The 21026-nt window shown below is 38.9% G+C and overlaps 1 protein-coding gene across 1 annotated transcript in view; it reads right to left on the bottom strand.

The window, feature by feature from the left end:
- LOC126267178 (NHL repeat-containing protein 2) overlaps positions 1 to 21026 on the bottom strand; it is a 168530-nt gene that overhangs the window by 15104 nt on the left and 132400 nt on the right. The window contains exons 8-10 of the mRNA XM_049972140.1: positions 19837 to 20058; positions 11520 to 11633; positions 4927 to 5110 (exon numbers count right to left, since the gene is read on the bottom strand). Of these exons, the coding sequence (XP_049828097.1) occupies positions 4927 to 5110; positions 11520 to 11633; positions 19837 to 20058 (520 nt within the window). The remainder of the gene's footprint in view (positions 1 to 4926; positions 5111 to 11519; positions 11634 to 19836; positions 20059 to 21026) is intronic.

Genomic DNA, 21026 nt, shown 5'->3' with positions numbered 1-21026 from the left:
ACCACCTCCAACCCCTATACCTGCCTCTTGCTTCTTGCTCCCTCTACCCGCCCAACTCCAGTCTACATGCCAAACTGCAATCATGGCACTATGTGCAATCTGTCACCATGATGTAGATGCACAGGCGTGTGTGTGTGTGTGTGTGTGTGTGTGTGTGTGTGTGTGTGTGTGTGTGTGTGACTATATAAAATATCTCATGAAATAAGCGTCAAATGAAAAAACTTCACAGAACAAAACTTGTCTACCTTGAAGGGGGAGACCAGATGGCGCTATGGTTGGCCCGCTAGATGGTGCTGCCATAGGTCAAACGGATATCAACTGCATTTTTAAAAATAGAACCCCCATTTTTATTACATATTCATGTAGTACGTAAAAAAATATGAATGTTTTAGTTGGACCACTTTTTTCGCTTTGTGATAGATGGCGCTGTAATAGTCACAAACATATGGCTCACAATTTTAGACAAACAGTTGGTAACAGGTAGGTTTTTTAAATTAAAATACAAAACATAGGTGCGTTTGAACATTTTATTTCGGTTATTCCAATATGATACATGTACCTTTGTGAACTTATCATTCCTGAGAAAGCATGCTGTTACAGCGTGATTACCTGTAAATACCAAATTAATGCAATAAATCCTCAAAATGATGTCCGTCAACCTCAATGCATTTGGCAATATGTGTAACGACATTCCTCTCAAGTGAGTAGTTCGCCTTCTGTAATATTCGCACATGCATTGACACTGTACTGTTGTCAGGCATTGTCGGTGGATCACAATAGCAAATATCCTTCAACTTTACCCACAGAAAGAAATCCGGGGACGTCAGATCCGGTGAATGTGCGGGCCATGGTATGGTGCTTCGACGACCAATCCACCTGTCATGAAATATGCTATTCAATACCGCTTCAACCGCACGCAAGCTATGTGCCAAACATCCATCATGTTGGAAGCACATCACCATTCTATCTTGCAGTGAAACAGCTTGTCGTTACATCCGCAGAACATTATGTAGGAAATCAGCATACATTGCACCATTTAGATTGCCACTGATAAAATGGGGGCCAATTATCCTTCCTCCCATAATGCCGCATCATGCATTAACCCGCCAAGGTCGGTGATGTTCCACTTGTCGCAGCCATCGTCGATTTTCCATTGGCCAATAGTGCATATTATGCCGGTTTACGTTACCGCTGTCGGTGAATAACACTTCGTCGCTAAATAGAGCGCATGCAAAAGAATCCCGTAATTTCTTTGGTGCCCAGTGGCAGAACTGTACACAACGTTCAAAGTCGTTGCTATGCAATTCCTGGTGTATAGAAATATGGTATGGGCACAATCCAATGTTGTTGTAGCATTCTCAACACCAACGTTTTTGAGATTCCCGATTCTCGTGCAATTTGTCTGCTACTGATGTGTGGATTAGTAGTGACAGCAGCTAAAACACCTACTTGGGCATCATCATATGTTGCAGGTCGTGGTTGACATTTCACATGTGGCTGAAAACTCCCCGTTTCCTTAAATAGAGTAACTATCTGTCAAATGGTCCAGACTCTTGGATGATGTTGTCCAGGATACCGAACAGCATACGTAGCACACGCCCGTTGGGCATTTTGATCACAATAGCCATACATCAACATGATGTCGACCTTTTCCGCAATTGGTAAACGTTCCATTTTAACACTGGTAATGTATTACGAAGCAAATACCGTCCGCACTGGTGGAATGTTATGTGATACCACGTACTCATACCTTTGTGACTATTACAGCGCCATCTATCAAAAAGCGAAAAAAGTGGTCCAACTAAAACATTCATATTTCTTTACGTACTACACAAATATGTAATAAAAAATGGGGGTTCCTATTTTTAAAAAACACAGTTGATATCCCTTTGACCTATGGCACGTCATCTTGCGGGCCAACCATAGCGCCATCTGGTTTCCCCCTTTAAGTTAGACGAGTTTTTCTCATTGTAGTTTTTTCGTTTGATGCTTATTTCGTGAGATATTTGGCCCGGTCACTATCAATGGACCACCCTGTATATATAAATCGGAAAGCTGAAAAACTGTGCACTGCAATGAGGCTTACTCTTTGCTTGCAGCCTTATTATATGGGATGCAATGCAAAAGAAATTTACCATGATTAAGGAGAACCTCCAGGAATGTAAAACAAGGCAAAATATACAATGATCAGACAGAACTTTATGACCTACTACTGATAGAAACCCATCAGGTGATAGCAGCATCACCTGGTGAGGAATGACTGCTAGACACACACATGCACAGTGTATGTAGTATCTGTGAGCATGCTGTCCACATGTAGAATGAGGGAGGCATGCAATCTATCCGAATCTGACTGAGGGCAGACTGATGGTTCAGAAGCTTGGCAAGAGCATTTTGGAAAGTGCATGACTTGCTGGGTGTTGGAGGAGTGCTATTGTGAGTGCCTTCAACATGTGGTGAAACCCCATCCAGACACTGTAGAACTGGGCGGCCACCCCTCATTAGGGATTTTGGATTCACAGAATAAGCAGTGAAATGTATTGGAACTAATGATAGACTTTAATGTCTGAACACACAGTACACTGAGCATTCCTAACAAAGCACCTCCGCTACTGCTGACCCATACATGTTCCTATGTTAACAATATGACGTCGGAACTACGACTGAAATGAGCATGTTACCAATGGCACTGGATGTTGGTGCAGTCTTTACAGTGCGAATCTGTCATCTTCCAGGGGAACCGCTCCTTGACACCTGTAGTGTGGGACAGAGAAAAGCTGGTAGTGACATCCATGTGTCCAGTGGAGTTTCTGCACAGCGGCATGACAGACAACGAGTATCGTACACTGGTTGCAGACCATTTATACTCCTTCATGATGACCATGTTTCCCAATGGCTGTGGCATTTTTCAACAAGATAATGCACCATGTCACAAGGCCAGGAGTGTGATGGAATGGTTTCAGGAACAGAGTGGCAAGTTCCAATGGATGTGCTGCCCCCAACCACCCCAACTTGCCAGATCTACACCCCATCAGACACAACTGGGACGTGATTGAACATGACATCAGAGCTCATCGTCCTCCTCCCCAGAATTTATGGGAGTTAGATGACTCGTATGCAGATGTGGTGCCAATTCCTTCCAGCAACCTAACAAGGCCTTACTGCTTCCATGCCATAATGCGTCACCACTGTTATCTGTGACAAAGGTGCACATACCAGCTATCAGGTAGGTGGTCATAATGTTCTGGCTGGTCAGTATATATTAAACAGTTCAAAATTTTTGGCTGTTGTTAGCTCAATATGTGATGTGTATGTTCCAGTCTTGTGTTCAACGCATGGTAACAAAGAAGTAAAACACAGGTAACAACCATATTAGCAGAAGTCTGAAGTTTTGACAGTGCACAGTCTCAGAGTTTTGAATGTCCTGGAGCTTGAGAAGATACACTACTGGCCATTAAAATTGCTACACCAAGAAGAAATGCAGATGATAAATGGGTATTCATTGGACAAATATATTATACTAGAACTGACATGTGATAACATTTTCATGCAATTTGGGTGCATAGATCCTGAGAAATCAGTACCCAGAACAACCACCTGTGGCTGTAATAACGGCCTCGATACGCCTGGGCATTGAGTCAGACAGAGCTTGGATGGTGTGTACAGGTACAACTGCCCATGCAGCTTCAACAAGATACCACAGTCCATCAACAGTAGTGACTGGCGTCTGGCGTATAGTGACGAGCCAGTTGCTCGGCCACCATTGACCAGACGTTTTCAATTGGTGAGAGATCTGGAGAATGTGCTAGCCAGGGCAGCAGTCAAACATTATCTGTATCCAGAAAGGCCCACACAGGACCTGCAACATGCAGTTGTGCATTATCCTGCTGAAATGTAGGGTTTTGCAGGGATCGAATGAAGGGTAGAGCCCCGGGTCGTAACACATCTGAAATGTAATGTTCACTGTTCAAAGTGTCGTCAATGTGAACAAGAGGTGACCAAGAGGTGTAACCAATGGCACCATCACGCCTGGTGATACGCCAGTATGGCAATGACTAATACACACTTCCAATGTGCGTTCACCACGATGTCGCCAAACATGGATGCGACCATCATGATGCTGTAAACAGAACCTGGATTCATCCGAAAAAAATGAAGTTTTGCCATTCGTGCACCCAGGTTCGTCGTTGAGTACACCATCGCAGGCGCTTCTGTTTGTGATGCAGCGTCAAGGGTAACCGCAGCCATTGTCTCTGAGCTGATAGTCCATGCTGCTGCAAATGTCGTCAAACTGTTTGTGCGGATGGTTGTTGTCTCGCAAGTGTCCCCATCTGTTGACTCAGGGATCAAGACGTGGCTGCAGAATCATTACAGCTATGCGGATAAGATGCCTGTCATCTCGACTGCTAGTGATATGAGGCCTTTGGGATCCAGCACGGCATTCCATATTACCCACCTGAACCCACTGATTCCATATTCTGCAAACAGTCATTGGATCTCGACCAACGCCTGCAGCAATGTCGCGATACGATAAACCACAATGGCGATAGGCTACAATCCGACCTTTATCAAAGTCGGAAACATGACAGTACGCATTTCTCCTCCTTACACGAGGCTTCATAACAATGTTTCTCCAGGAAACGCCGGTCAACTGCTGTTTGTGTGTGAGAAATCAGTTGGAAACTTTCCTCATGTCAGTACGTTGCAGGTGTCGCCACCGGCAGCAACCTTGTGTGAATGCTCTCAAAAGCTAATCATTTGCATATTACAGCATCTTCTTCCTGTCGGTTAAATTTCGCGTCTGTAGCACGTCATCTTCATGGTGTAGCAATTTTAATGGCCAGTAGTGTATTAATAAGAAGTCGATACATCATGTTAATAAAACTACCCTAAAATGATTTAATAAAAGTGTTGGCAGTGATTTACCAGGAAACTCAAGTGCCCATTTTTGGGGAGCATCTGGAGTTAATGATAAGCCTTCATCAAGACCAACAATAAATTTCAGTTTGGCCGTTCCTCCATTAGGATGTATTTTAGCAATTTTAGTCTGGACACAATTTCTTGGTGCTCTTGTCTTCTTCTTATACGTATTAGAAATATGAACATCCACCTACAACAGAAGAAATCAGTGAGATTAAACATTAACTCTTAGAGAATGACTATGTGAATCACTCAATAACAAAAAGAGAACAATAATAATTCTAGTAAAACAGTTCTATGACTGAGCGGAAGAGTCCAATACCTCAACATCTGTACTTCTGATGACGACAATATATAAGACAGAAACAGAAACAAAATTTTAAACAGGAAATGGAATGGGAGCAATTACATAGAGTAGAAACAGTAATGCTCAGCACACTTCTGATGGGAGTGTCAATCTACTATCTAAGGCCACACGTCAGTTGCAACACGTCACTCTTAAAGCAAATACATGGGGTGCACTTTTCTTCTGGCTGAATGTTAACAACCATCATTTTAGTTATCGAGGTGGGAGGCTTGGGGAGAGAAGTAGGGTGGTGTGAGCGTCAGGGAGGAGGACTGAGAGAGGGAGACTGTGAGAGGAAGCATAGGGTACATCTACATTTATACTCAGCAAGCCACCCAGCGGTGTGTGGCGGAGGACACTTAATGTGCCACTGTCATTACCTCCCTTTCCTGTTCCAGTTGTTCGCGGGAAGAACAACTGCTGGGAAGCCTCCATGCGTGCTCGAATCTCTCTAATTTTACATTCGTGATCTCCTCTTGAGGTATAAGTAGGGGGAAGCAATATATTCGATACCTCATCCAGAAACACACCCTCTCAAAACCTGGACAGCAAGTTACACCGAAATGCAGAGCGCCTCTCTTGCAGAGTCTGCCACTGTCTGTCTGTCAGACAGTATTCCACTGAAACACAAAGCTGGTTCCATATGATGCAAGTTTATAGTGTGTTCACTAACTATGCTCAATTGTCTGCAATACTTTCCAGAAGTAAAGATTTGGAGTTTGGGAAGATGGAATAAGTATTTTAGCCTCCTCTCTACAATCTTCTGTACTGGTGCCAGTATAATCAAGAGTGACTTTGGTGTATATGTTGACTTTACATAAGAGCAAATAAACTTCATGCTTTTTGACAGATCTGTCGGCTCAATGGTAATAATAACCACACAAAATAAGATTCACATACTCATGGCACCCATTTTTTATTGCATTAGAAAGTAAAATTTTATTAACATATTCACAGAACATTTTTCACTTTGCTATTCTTAGGTTCATTTTGCATCAATGCATCTTTTGTCTGTCAACATAGCTTCAATTAAGCCTTGCTTAGCACATACATGTCTACAAGACTGTTGAATGTTAACCAGTGAGACTCCAAACTTACTTCCCCAGGGATGGCTATTTGTTGAGGACCCTATCACACTTGTTTAGCAGAAATATTTTCCTTCTTTTCTTTTCATTCCTTTAATGCTACATAAGCCTTATGTTCGTAGAGTTCCTGTTACCCTTTATTTGAACAACACTGTATGTGTATGTTATTTATGAGATCTCAGAAACTTCCTAACAAGTCAGTTATCTAAGTAACTGCTTAACACAATTTTCAGGAAACATATTTAGGACAATCAAATGTGAATTCCTCTTCCTGGTGTCTGTTTCCATTGTGAAGCACCCAGTCTAAAGTTGAATTCTAAGATTAAGGATCATAGTTTCCACAAGATTATCTGTGTCAGTAACTTTTATTTTCTTCTCTGATGTGTTTCTAGGGCTAACACTCTGAAGTATTTTACTTCATTGCACATGTTATTGTATAAGATTCTTTAATATCATTTTATATTTTTCAAATATGCTCCCTTGAAATGCTACAATGGATTTCTACAATGGACTTCTTCAATGACTGGTTCACTACCACTTATGTAACTGTTCTTGAACGGTACACAAAACATCTATATTTATAACCCATATATTGCCCATGAACAGATACTTCATTAAAAATGAATGAATTTGAATGTAACATTTCATATGACTGAATCGACATCACAACTACTGTCAAAATTATATACTCTCTGAGGGCTTGGTTCTTCCTGAAAATAGTTTGGCCACAACTTCTACACTTGCATACATGTAGGTGCTCCCTCTTGCAAAGTTACTGTAGTCACTGACCCATCTTGCACACGCGCATTGCCCCTTGGCATAATAATAATAATTGTCATCATCATCATCATTTTCTTGTCCCTCTGTCCTGCAACAGTGCAAGGTTGGCATGGTTATTAAATGGACGAGGCATGGTTAATTCAAGAGATGGCCAGATGCCCTTCTTATTGAAACTTCCTGGCAGATTAAAACTGTGTGCCCGACCGAGACTCGAACTCAGGACCTTTGCCTTTCATGGGCAAGTGCTCTGCAAGGTTCGCAGAAGAGCTTCTGTAAAGTTTTGGAAGGTAGGAGACGGATACTTGCAGAAGTAAAGCTGTGAGTACGGGGCGTGAGTCGTGCTTCAGTAGCTCAGTTGGTAGAGCACTTGCCCGCGAAAGGCAAAGGTCCTGAGTTCGAGTCTCAGTCGGGCACACAGTTTTAATCTGCCAGGAAGTTTCATATCAGCGCACACTCCGCTGCAGAGTGAAAATCTCATTCTGGCCCTTCTTATTGTCATCCCCTTACCACCCTGGGCACAATATAGGGTCCCCAACTTGCTGTGTGTAGTATTGTTCACGTAAAAGTGAGCAAAAGTTTTCTAAATGTTTGTTAACCATGTAACTGAGGCGCGAGTTGGGTACCAGCTTGGTATTCATCTACTTGGATGTGAGAAACTGCCTAAAAACCATATCCACACTGGTGGCACATTGATGCTTGCTTGGGGTTGGCGCACCTCCCCATCCTCGAAGAACTGTTTGAACATGCATGGCTATCTGGGAGGGTTGGCATATTCTCCACATGCAAATAAAATAACAGATTGTGTGTTCTTCTATAATAACTTATTTAATTTGTTTTCATTTGCGGATATAATTTGTTGGTAAGAATATCCAGGGATACGTATCACTCCTTTGATAAATTTATCTAATTACTGATATCTTATAAAGTTAGTAACAAATACCGAATGGAGACAGCAGGGTGTTTCTTATTCACACATTTCATTGTTTCATCTTAACACAATACAATAGTAATGGTGACTCAATTGCAACTGAAGGACTGTGTCTTGCACATAGCATTTTCTCAATATGATAAATATTTGAACCCTAATCTTCACTATAGTGTACTTGATTTAACATGCATATAATTTTCAACCTAATACTGCTTTATTGTTACAATATTTGACTGTTGATGGCACTGCAGGAAAATTGTAATAATATTCTTTCAAGGCATAATTACAAGAAAGAATTTTTAAATAAGTAGTTTTCATGGGAAAGCAATACATTCTGGCTGCCTTCCTCTATTTTTATTTTTCAGTTTTGTCTTAACAACAATTTAGGTGGAATTAACTTCCGAGTACTTGGAAATCTTAAACTTTCCTATGATTTTTATATCACAATACCTTTGCCTTTTAGACTTCTGCTATTTCTACTCAAACTCTCTTCATATCTTTAATACTTTCCTTCTCAATTTTTTACAACTCAGACAATATTCCTTCTGTACAATATTGAAGTAAGTCCTAAAAATATCAATATTTAGCTCTTTGTAATTACATTAGACAACTCATTTGAGTTCTGATCATTGAATCAAAAAGGTGATCATATTACTAACATAACTAGATATACTCTGTATGCTCTAACTACACTTGCAGTTCAAATATCAAAGTAATCTAGCTTAAAAATAATTACTGGAAAAACATCAATCATTTTAGATTCAAGAGAGCTTGCATATTTTTTGTCTAGTTTAATTTTTGGGCCATCGCTCATTTTCAAACTCACTAAATCAGTTATATCAGAATTGGTACTTTTTAAATCTTACACGCTCCTGGAAAAATTTCTGTGAACACCCATGCCTAGGCTGCACTTTGTAGACGTTATTTATTCACACAAAATACAAGCGGTGTAAATCTCGCTCATTTCCATGTGTGTACCCCAATGACATAAAATGAGGCAGCCAGACCTAATAAAATCTATATTTTACAAATGTATCTGTCTTTAAATAGCTTATATCATGTTTGCCATATGCTAAATACAATAAACAACATACATGAGCAATTTCAGAATATTCACTTCATCGTAAGATGTACCTGTGCACTTGCCCCATTTTCTAGAAAGAAACAACTGATTATAATCTCTCCACTGTTGCTGATGATGATGTCTCAGAGGCTCACAGCCACAATGTATTTTATTGTGTATTACTGTGACAATATTGAAAAAAAAATGTTGTTAGTTAAAACAAGACTATCTCAACAGCTTATGGGTAACCGGGGCTCATGTGAGAATGATATTAGCTAAAGAAGGAACTGAACCCAATAAACACTGAAATCAAGACAATGTTACATAATGAATTTTCCAACATAAAATGTGTTCCACATTTGTCACTGTAGCAGTTAACTACATACCCTTTTCTTGTACTCATCTGGAAGGCAAAAATGTTGCAGCTCCTGCACAACCTCACATAAAATGATACACAGGAATATTTTGAGCAGCGGAACAAGTGAATGAATGTAGATATTTGGTCTAAAATGGAAGCTACTTTTAAGGAGGGGGGGGGGGGGGGGGGGGGGGGGAACCACATTAGGTTCAAAAAATCCAATTTGCTTATTGCATAAATTGTTAGCTTAACTATCCAAGAATACGCTGTCAAAATTTCAAAGCAAAATTCGCATTCATAGATTTTATGAACATAGAACCGAGTGTACATCCTCCAATATATAAATATTTGTCAAGGGATGAATTACTGGTGAGATGTTTAGGTGGCCACACACAAAATGTGAATGAAAGTTTTAATTCCAGTATTTGGTGATTAGGTCCTAAACACTTGCACTCCAGACTAAAAGCCATTGAATTGGCATCATATTTAGCAGCATGCTTATTCAATGAAGGAAATTCATCCCTTCTGATAGTCATGAATGAGGCAGGAATTGTAGTAGGCACCCAAAGCTTCAATTATGCCAAACAAATGGATAACCAGTGCATGATCCAGCAGAATCAACGTAGTTCAATGGAATCGAAGAAAGGTCCAAAAGCTCGGAAAGCACGGATGCAAGCGCAAAACGAAGCCTATGAGAAAGAAGGATTACTACATGGTGCTGGAATCACAGATTAATTGGTAAGCATTTTACATTTTGTTAACTACCTTGAATTTCTAGTTTCCTAGAATTTATTTTTCAAACACGTTTATCTCGAAATGACTTTTTTCACATTTGCTTGCAGTCTAACTCAAAAGTATAGAACCAATCATTATGAAAATTAATAACATGATTCTTTATAAAATTACAAATTATATGAACCAAATTGTGAGATGATATCACCATTTTAACGGCATTTTTCTTTGCATAATTAGAGAAAAAAATCATGAAAATTGAAGCCGTTGTTCCAACACCTGCAAAATTTTTAATTTTCATTATTTTCACTTCATTGCGGTTCTTATTCTTAAAAAATAAGTTATTAATATAAAATCAAAACCTTTTTGATTTCAGATGAAAAATCAGAATGGCTACACTGCACGCAATTGGAGAACTATACTCACAACCTTCAGCGGACATCACAGCATAACTTTGTTATTTTTGGCTGAAATTAATCAAAAAAATTAACAAAAACTGTTCAAAATATGAATGAAATGATGCCAAAATTTGATAAAATTCAAATTAATTCTTCCCACATAAAAAATCCAAAAAATCTGTGTCAAACAGCCTCCTAATGTGGTTTCCCCCCTTAAGGCAACCAACACTAACTGAACTCATATGGTAAGTACATAATTTTTTAGCATCATCCGTCTCAAACAACGAATTTCCTGGCAGACTGAAAGAAAATAGTTCCTGAGAGAAAAAACTCAAACACAACTGTGCCATGATTGTCAGCTCCTTAAAAATGTATGCAGCTTTTTTCCTTTAGTTTACCCCTGCACAAAATGAGGAACATTAAATCAATACTGCTGATTTAGAGAGGGTTCAAATTTAGTGCGGCTTGGCTACTTCTGTCATATTTACAACATTTTCCTTACTCATACGATACATTATGACACAGAAAACACCACTCTCATTTTACTCTATACTCAAATATTCATTGCTCATTTCTGTCAAAATTTATTATAGCACAAGTTTTCTCCCATCAAGGATGGGTCTGTAAATCAGCCATGACCTTTCTGAAGGAAACACCCCAAAATTTGCTAGGCATGATTTAGGGGGATTATAGATAACTTTTTTGCTTCATACTAAGTCCCATGTGCCCTTATAGTTGATCTACTGCAATTTTCAGTAAGTAACAGTCTGCGATGTAATTTCTTTAGCAACAGTTGTAACAATGTATGTGATAAATGATTCATTTTATCATTGGCTCAAATTGAAAATTCAATGTCATATCTCTTTTTGAATTTTTATGAGATAGTTTTTAATAAATATTTTAACTTACTCTTTCAAGCAATTCCAATTCCAAGTGAATCATTTTTATACTGTGATTGTTTGTGTCAGCAATGTAAATTTTTGATGCATCAGAACTCACACATAACCCGCCTGGCTCACTGAACTGAAAAACAATAATGATACAAAATTAAAAGCAATATAAGTAAAACATAAATTTCACATTAATTGTATTACAATCAAGGTAACTGATAATTTAACAGGAATGTTAAATTTTTATGTTGGCTCGCGCTATTCGTCCACGAGACTCAGAGGGCCTTAGACACGGGTTCACAGGTAGATGCCGTGTTTCTTGACTTCCGCAAGGCGTTTGACACAGTTCCCCACAGTCGTTTAATGAACAAAGTAAGAGCATACGGACTATCAGATCAATTGTGTGATTGGATTGAGGAGTTCCTAGATAACAGAACGCAGCATGTCATTCTCAATGGAGAGAAGTCTTCCGAAGTAAGAGTGATTTCAGGTGTGCCGCAGGGGAGTGTCATAGGACCGTTGCTATTCACAATATACATAAATGACCTGGTGGATGACATTGGAAGTTCACTGAGGCTTTTTGCAGATGATGCTGTGGTGTATCGAGAGGTTGCAACAATGGAAAATTGTACTGAAATGCAGGAGGATCTGCAGCGAATTGACGCATGGTGCACGGAATGGCAATTGAATCTCAATGTAGCGAAGTGTAATGTGATGCGAATACATAGAAAGATAGGTCCCTTATCATTTAGCTACAAAATAGCAGGTCAGCAACTGGAAGCAGTTAATTCCATAAATTATCTGGGAGTACTCATTAGGAGTGATTTAAAATGGAATGATCATATAAAGTTGATCATCGGTAAAGCAGATGCCAGACAGATTCATTGGAAGAATCCTAAGGAAATGCAATCCGACAACAAAGGAAGTAGGTTACAGTACGCTTGTTCGCCCAATGCTTGAATACTGCTCAGCAGTGTGGGATCCGCACCAGGTAGGGTTCATAGAAGAGATAGAGAAGATCCAACGGAGAGCAGCGCGCTTCGTTACAGGATCATTTAGTAATTGCGAAAGCGTTACGGAGATGATAGATGAACTCCAGTGGAAGACTCTGCAGGAGAGACGCTCAGTAGCTCGGTACGGGCTTTTGTTAAAGTTTCGAGAACATACCTTCACCGAAGAGTCAAGCAGTATATTGCTCCCTCCTACGCATATCTCGCGAAGAGACCATGAGGATAAAATCAGAGAGATTAGAGCCCACACAGAAGCATACCGACAATCCTTCTTTCCACGTACAATACGAGACTGGAATAGAAGGGAGAACCGATAGAGGTACTCAGGGTACCCTCCGCCACACGCCGTCAGGTGGCTTGCGGAGTATGGATGTAGATGTAGATGTAGATGGTAATATTCTGAGGCAAGGTGAGTCAGGAGGAAAGGTACATGCTTTTAGAGGTGATAGTATTAGTGATTCTGAACAAAAAACTTCATACGAATATACGCCCTACTCCAAATGGTTTCTGAGATGCAACATATTTTATATAACTTTTGTACATTTTTCTTGAATAACTCAAAAACTGCACCCTCCACCGAAAATGTGCTACAGGACAATATTAAATTATATTAAATTTCCTACAAAGAAAGTCCTATTCATTTTTTCTATAGGATTAATAGTTTGTACTAAGAGGGTATGAGAGTACTGAAAATCACATGTGATGTTCACGGGCTGTTTTTCAGAAAGATTTTGTAGGCCAATTTGAGGTAGTTTTCTGACTTGATAGACCACAAGTGTACTGTATTCAAATTGTTCATCTTAACTTTCTCTGCATTACTGTCATATATTGTAAACAATGAAAATGTTTGAGTAATACAGAAAATGAATAGCACAGGTAATAAACAGCAATGTACATTAAATGTGTAATCTCGGAAACCATTTGGAGTATGGCATATATTCATATGAATTTTTTTGTTCAGAATCACTAATACTGTAACCCTTCAAAACATGTACCTTTCCTCCTGACTCACCCTGCACATTGTCAGTTATGAACTAAACTTCAGTCACCACATAAAATGATTAGAAAGCTTAGTTCAGCACATTTTGCACAAGGAAGACTCTCACATTTCATTGATTTGAAGAACAAGGTGCTACCTTACTTGAAAATTTTAGGTTGTCTTTATAATTATTTTATGAGGTAATCCAGTTATAGTAAATAAAGTATTAGTCAGCACAAGTGGCAATATGAATGTTGTGTACAGCAGACAATATCAACTCTTGCACTGGTTGATTCAATTATTTTGGAACACTCACACTCATTCCTCCTTAACAATATTTGTAGTGTGTGAGGCATGCTGAGATAGTCCACACAGCCACAATGATGCTGTGTCCTGGATGGTGCAATGGTAAACACATTTGCCTAGTAAGCAGGAGATACCGGGTTTGAATCCCAGTCCAGTATACATTTTCACTCATTGCCACTGATTCCATGTAATGTCCCAGTGCAGTTGACTGCAGCGACCCCCTCCCTATCCTTTCTTTTCTTCCCCATTTCATCTACAGTTTATATACTGTGAATAATACAGTCAAATTTCCAGCTTCTTTGTTTTGATCTCTACATTTCTTCAATCTCTGATGCTTCTTTTCCATCCTTCTCCATGTTCAGACCAGCTTAATACACTTCGACTAGAGGAGCTTGTGGTCAGATTGAAAAAGAATTTCCCGCTCCAACCCTACCTTCCATTTTTATACCCATGGTGTCCCAGGAGGGATGGTCAAATTTCAGCGATGACAGGGACTATCATTTGAAGCAATAAAACTTCATACGCATAAAGTCCTTATTCTGAATGGTTTCCAAGATAGAACACATTTAAAGCACATTGTTAGTTACTTTCTATATAATTCAATACAAAAAAAAGATTTTTAAGTGGATTTTTACACGCCCATTTGATAGACTGGCCTCAAACTTGTCTAATGTGGTATTTGTTTTATCAATATGTGTTATCAAGGAGAGTAAAAGATGAAGAATAACCAGTACTCCAGCAGTGACAGCATCGTCCCAGTCCCAAACTGACTACTACTGCCATGCAGTAGCCACTTGTTCTTCGTGTTTTCTGTCACTGCTAATAGATACTGATACAACATATATCACACTAGACTAACCTAGAGACCATACTACCGTGTGGGCATGTAAAGTTCAATTTCAATATCATTTTCCTTTATTGGATAATACAGAACATTAAATGTGTTCTATTTTGGAAACCAATTGGAATAGGGCATATGTTCACTGACTTTTTTGCTTGAAATGATTGTTCCTGTCATATCCCTGGGACACTGTACAATATTCCATATTATTTAAAATTTCCATCTAACCTCATATAAGTGTGGATGTGGAGAAAACATTATGCAACAGGATACCAACCCATTTTTCTGGTTCATGGACATTAAATGCCACAAACAGCATTATAATTTCCGTAATACCTCCAATTTTCTCCAAACATGGTACAGTAATGCACATCGAAATCAAACATTATAGTAGTTTTACAGCCCACAGGAAATTTTATGAGAGAGAAACAGCATTCTCTATATGGTGTTTCCAAAAAAAAGTAAAACTGGCGTCAGCATGAAGGTTGATTTGACACCCTGTGGTGTTAAATCAACCTTCATTCTGACACCAGTTTTACTAGGCAAGGTGAAAGAAGTGGTAAGGGACAAAAAATTCCTAGGACCAACTGCGGACTGAACCCGAGACCTCTGCATTAGTAGTCTGGCACCTACGGAGCTAACATGCCATAGATAACACAAAACTAAAACAATGAGTAGACATTGCACCAGATTGTAAGGCCATAATTGCGGTAATCATACTGCAAGTGGTGACATTATTGGATCTTCAGTGTCCACTCGTATAACTCTGAGTAATAGCAATTTATTTACAGATACATGTTGAGGATAAGTAAGACTTTGAGACATGTAAATTGCAGTAAATTAACACTAGGAAAGATGTGTGTCTATTAAATGAAGAAGTTCTATTAAGTCTATAACTCCATTAAGTCTACAAGTTTCGATTAAATGAATAAGCCTCAAACAAAGTGGTCGTAATATTAAAGTTATGCAAAGTTGCTTCCTACAATGTAATTGAATAATTTCCTTGATATCTTGTAAATAAAATAGAAAGAAACTTCCACATGGGAAAAATATATTAAAAACAAAGATTCCAAGACTTACCAAGCGGGAAAGCGCCGGTAGACAGGCACAGTGTGTGTTTTTTGTGTTTTATTTATTGTGCCTGTCTACCGGCGCTTTCCCGCTTGGTAAGTCTTGGAATCTTTGTTTTTAATATATTTTTCCTTGACATCTTCTAACATAAACTTCCACAAGGAAATTCCAATGTGAATCCTGAGCACAGCTTTAAACACTGCACAAGATACATAAAATTTATTTTTATGTGCCATTCCAAATTAACATACAGATAATATCTACAGCACATAAGACATTCACCTACAGTGTTTCATATTTGTCAATGAATTTGCAGGCCAGCTGCCAGAGACCTTTTGATTTGGCAGTAGTGGTTGTTTTGTTTAGTGATGCTCCGTTGGAGCAGACAGTGAGAATTTCTTCATTTAATAGACACACATCTTTTGTAGTGTTAATTTAATGTAATTTACATGTCTCAAAATCTTACTTATCCTCAACATGTATCTGTAAATAAATGGCTGTTACTCAAGAGTTATACAAATGGGCACTGAAGGTCCTACAATGTCATCACTTGCTGTATGATTACTGCCATTCTGGCCTCACAATCTGGTGCTTTGGTTTGCACAGGTGGAACAAAATTTTCATTATGGAGGATTAATCAAAGAGTTTATTAAGTTTGCTCTAGTGATCAGTCAGCACAACCACCACTATTTGGTCAAAGTTGAAAACATAATCACATTAGCTTCTGCACACGATTCATAGAATAAACTGAAAACAGAGTTGGTTCACCAAGTGTCTGCATCAAAGAGGAGTGCTTGCATCATGTGTTAATGCAAGAAGACATTGGAGGCAGGAAGTCACCGCAATACCTGAGGCAACTGCATAGTTAATTCAATATAGGAACTATACCACACATACTACTTAGTTCACACTGAAGTAGCTATCTTCTATCTCAGGTTAAAGCCATAGTAGTATCTCAGACAGAAATGCCCTTGGAAATCACCACTGATCTGACTGACAGGATTCAGAATGAAATAACAGCATCATCAATCACTACTGTAGTGACACTGTGCAACAGTGCCACATCCACGGCAGTGACATGGACAGATTACAATTGTCTGTCAGACAAAGGGATGTTCTGGCTAGACAAATGAGTGAACTGGTGGCTCAATGGAGTCACATCAGTGATAGACATCATTACCACAGAAGATCACACAGTCATTTCAGAATGAACTTATTGGTTCTAAATGATGCAGAGCAATCACCTACAACATGTTGTTATCACCAGACATTTGGGAACCAAGTGTGCAAGTGCACCTCATATCACATCTTCTGAAATGACCGTGGGAGTCAGATGGAGGGGAGCATCTGATTGCTGGACAGTCTCTCAGAGTCTCTATACTAGTGACCAGGAGATTGGGTGAAAATTCCTTTCGGATGCAGTCTCAGATTTACACATTTTCTGGAATAATTGGCAGTCACTAACTTTGTTCTGCCTTTCTGCCACTAATATCTCATCAATAGCCAGTTATAGTATGGGACTTATTGAGCTGACTTGGAGTTGTATTGCACCTTTGTCTAGATCAGATGTAGCAAATGCACAGACTGTCGACAGAGTCACTGGAGTGTCTACTGCTGGATCCTGATGCAGTACAGTGGCTCAAAGTGCTAAGCTAGTGGAGGCAGCAGAAAGCATATGCACTGAGTTGCTTGACCAGTTTTCAGCCGTAATCCAGCCACCTCGTCTGCCAAGGAAGTTACATTACAACACTGTGCATTTCATGGAAACTACTGATGGCCTGCCAGTTTCCTGCTATCCTAGACATTTAGCTGCCAATCGTTTTGTGATCACAAAGGTGGAGTTTAAGAAATTCATCCTTCTTGTTCGCCTCTGAATTTGGTACCCATACATGTTGGCGTGTGGCACTCGTGTGGTGATTACTATTTGCTGAATGCAATAACAATTCCAAACAGATATGCAATGTCGGTATTAAGGGTCTATAATTATACTCTTAATGGTGCAACTGTGTTTACTGCACCTGACTGTGCAAAGGCTTTCACAAACAAAATCCTATAGCAAACAAAGACATTCCAAAAACTGCTATAACCACTCCACTCAGCTTATTTGAAAGTCTTTAAATGAGCCTCTGTTTGTGGAATGCCTCTCAACCATGGAGAAGTTCACTGACTCAGTGCTGCAGGGACTGTCAATCTGCATTGCATACTTGAACGATACTCTCATCTTTTCAGTCACAAAAGCTGATGGAGATTTTTAAATGCCTAGACCATTGCAGTGTGCTGTTGAGCCCTGTTAAGCGTATTTTTGGTAAACCTCAGATCACCTTTTTGGGACATTTAATTTTGCCTGCAGTGTCACTGCAGCTACCAGAAAAAATGGAAGCTATCGTGAAGAACACATGGCCAGAAACCACAAAGGAGCTACAACGTTTCTTGGGGATACTGAATTTTAACCAGTGACATTTGCCCACTCACCCAAGTAGTAAGAAACACTAACTGCAACACTTACTGAATTGAAACTAGGGGAAATTCATCCATTCACTGGATAGATGAGATGAGTTTGCTTTTAATGCAGTGAAGTAAATCCTTGAAAATTCTGCTCTCCTGACACATCTTGCATTGCGTGCAGCACTTGCATTAGTAGTTGAAACCAGTCAGACAGCTCCTGGCACAGTGTTGTAGTACCAAGCTATAGGCATGTGGCAACCACTTGCCTTCACATAGAAGTTCTCCTGTTTTCAAGGGAAATGTGGCACTTATGATCGTGAGGTTCTGTTGGTGTATAAACCAATTAGGTACTTTCAATAACAGTTAGCAGCCAGAGATGATACAATATTTACCAATCACAAGCCAATTATCTATGCCTTTCAGATAAGTCCACCAAGGCAGTACAACCACCTGAAATTTACTGTTCAGCAAAGACATCTGCCACATTTCAGGTATAAGCACCATACTTGCCGACTGTATGTCATGTATTAATAGTGTGACAAATTTTACTGATTATGTTCAGCTCGCAAAGGCACAGGAACATGCGGAACTTCAGAAGCTACTACACAATTAATTGTCCAGCCTTCAATTACAACTTTTCCATGTTGTTGGTTCTGAGGTCAACATTTTCAGTGGAAGGTCTGCCACCCGCTTCCTACAGATGTGCTTTCGGCAGCTTCTATATCCTAGCGTCTCTGCTTACACTATTGTGTTACAGCACCAACTTTCTGATATCAAAACATTTTTTCTGAGTGTTTTATCCTTTGGTCAGAAGCTATACCTGTTGTGAATATGTTAGTCTTTGCTTTCATTCCAAACTGAGTTTCTTGCTTCTGTTGTCCGTTGCATATTACTATGAACTGCAGCTGACAATTCATATTGGAGTTATTTAACCAACTCAGCAAATTCTGCGGTGTGCTTGATCATGGCTAATGAAGACACTGTTTTTAAAGTCTGCATTAATGTGCCACACCCCAGCTGGACAACTGAAATACATGCAACCTTGCTTGGCCTTGACACTACTTACAAAAGGGACTTGGACTGATTATTAGCATAGCTTGTATATGGCGAAACACTTTGACTGCTTGGCAAATTGACCGGCCTGAGATTCACACATCTGCTGGACCATGAAACACATAGGATGCACTCACTCACATCAAACCGGCAGACACAGAATGGCTCCTACTTTCATACACTGCAACCTATAAATATGTTATGTTGCATACACACAGTGTCAAACCATCTCTACAAACTCTGTAAACAGACTCACATTAGGTGCTCAAAAGTAAGAACAAGTACTGGATATCGTGCAAAATGGTTTGTTATTCAGAGTTATATGAGTGTAATAATTTGTGTGTTATTAAAATGGATTTACCTGAACAGAGGCATGTAAGTAGTTTGAATGGTTATTGGCACAGTCACTTCGTTAATATTAATATAAGAATTACAGTTTTGAATGTTCTTCCATGAATTTCACTGCAGATTGCATTTGAAGAAAGAATAATTTAATTTGTGGATATTATAAGAATATTTTCATAGATGACCTTCTGCAACGTAAGCAGAGATGCTAATTCATAAGACTGAATTTTCAGGTTAACTGTTGAATGTTAATGGTGAAGTTAAACAAATGACAACCTTGCATTACCTGAACTGAATTATCACCTATGGGTCCAACTGAGTCACCAGATTTTCCACTACCAGCAAAGGTTTTACAGAAATTAGTTGAAACTGAGATAGCTTTTATCTTGTGGTTGTAAGAGTCTGCCACATAGAGTGTTTCATTCCTTGGACACCAAGCAACTCCTAAAGGATGCTGTAATTTAGCATCATATAACTTCCCATCTACATCTCCAAACTGGAACAGATCCTGGAAGAACAGAGACAAGGCTGCATTTAACTAACTGTACATGACCTTCAAATCCACCAGCTTTGTTTAAAATATTCCTCACATAATTAAAATAGCTTTAGTATTGTTAACAGTTAACACTACCTACATGTAATTAAATATGCACATAGAATGATTCAACATAAATAAATTATACTCACAGAGCACAAATGTAATATCAACTGATGGTATATTATTGTATAACAAAGAAATATGTAACATATGTGATAAATCCCTCATTGGATGGTACGGAATTGTAAGTTTCATTGGAAGAACTCCTGCTCTGTGTCAGTTGTGGTAAAGGAGCGCTGTCTTCAAAATGTCTCCTGCAGTCTCAGACTCACCCATGTAAGATAGTTTTAATCAATACATAACTCAAAAGACCAGTAAATTTAAGCAGTTGCCAAAGGGCATAATGTGGTACAAATATATGTGATAGCAACAATAAGACTGGGTCAATAGGTCTTTCATCTTAATATATGTAAGGTGTTTCCATGATGATGATACATACTTTCAGCAATGAGAGGGATGGAAACCAAACTGAAGACTAAAATTACTGGCTTAATGACCATTTTGATTACAAAAACTGATTTTACTGATTTAGACATAAAAGCAAACTAAATACTGACTCAAATTTTTCATTGTGAATGAAGGGTCAAAAGAATTTTTCTTTAATGTGGCCTGCACCATCCTCACAGCCAGCCAACTCACACATATTTATTGTTTTATAACAAAATTGCAAACAGTGTAATATAATAATAATAATAATAATAATAATAATAATAATAATAATAACCAGGAAAATCATAGAACTTTATTATAAGAATACTGCCATGTTCCTATTCAGCACTAATATACCAAAAACAAGAAAAAGCTTTAAAGTGCACCTGTGTAGTACTATTTTCTGAGTAATACAGACACAACGTTTAAAAATATTAATTACTAAATGT

Source organism: Schistocerca gregaria, chromosome 4 (assembly GCF_023897955.1).
Source record: "Schistocerca gregaria isolate iqSchGreg1 chromosome 4, iqSchGreg1.2, whole genome shotgun sequence".
Taxonomy (NCBI): Eukaryota; Metazoa; Arthropoda; class Insecta; order Orthoptera; family Acrididae; genus Schistocerca; species Schistocerca gregaria.
This window is presented reverse-complemented; position numbering and strand designations above follow the sequence as displayed.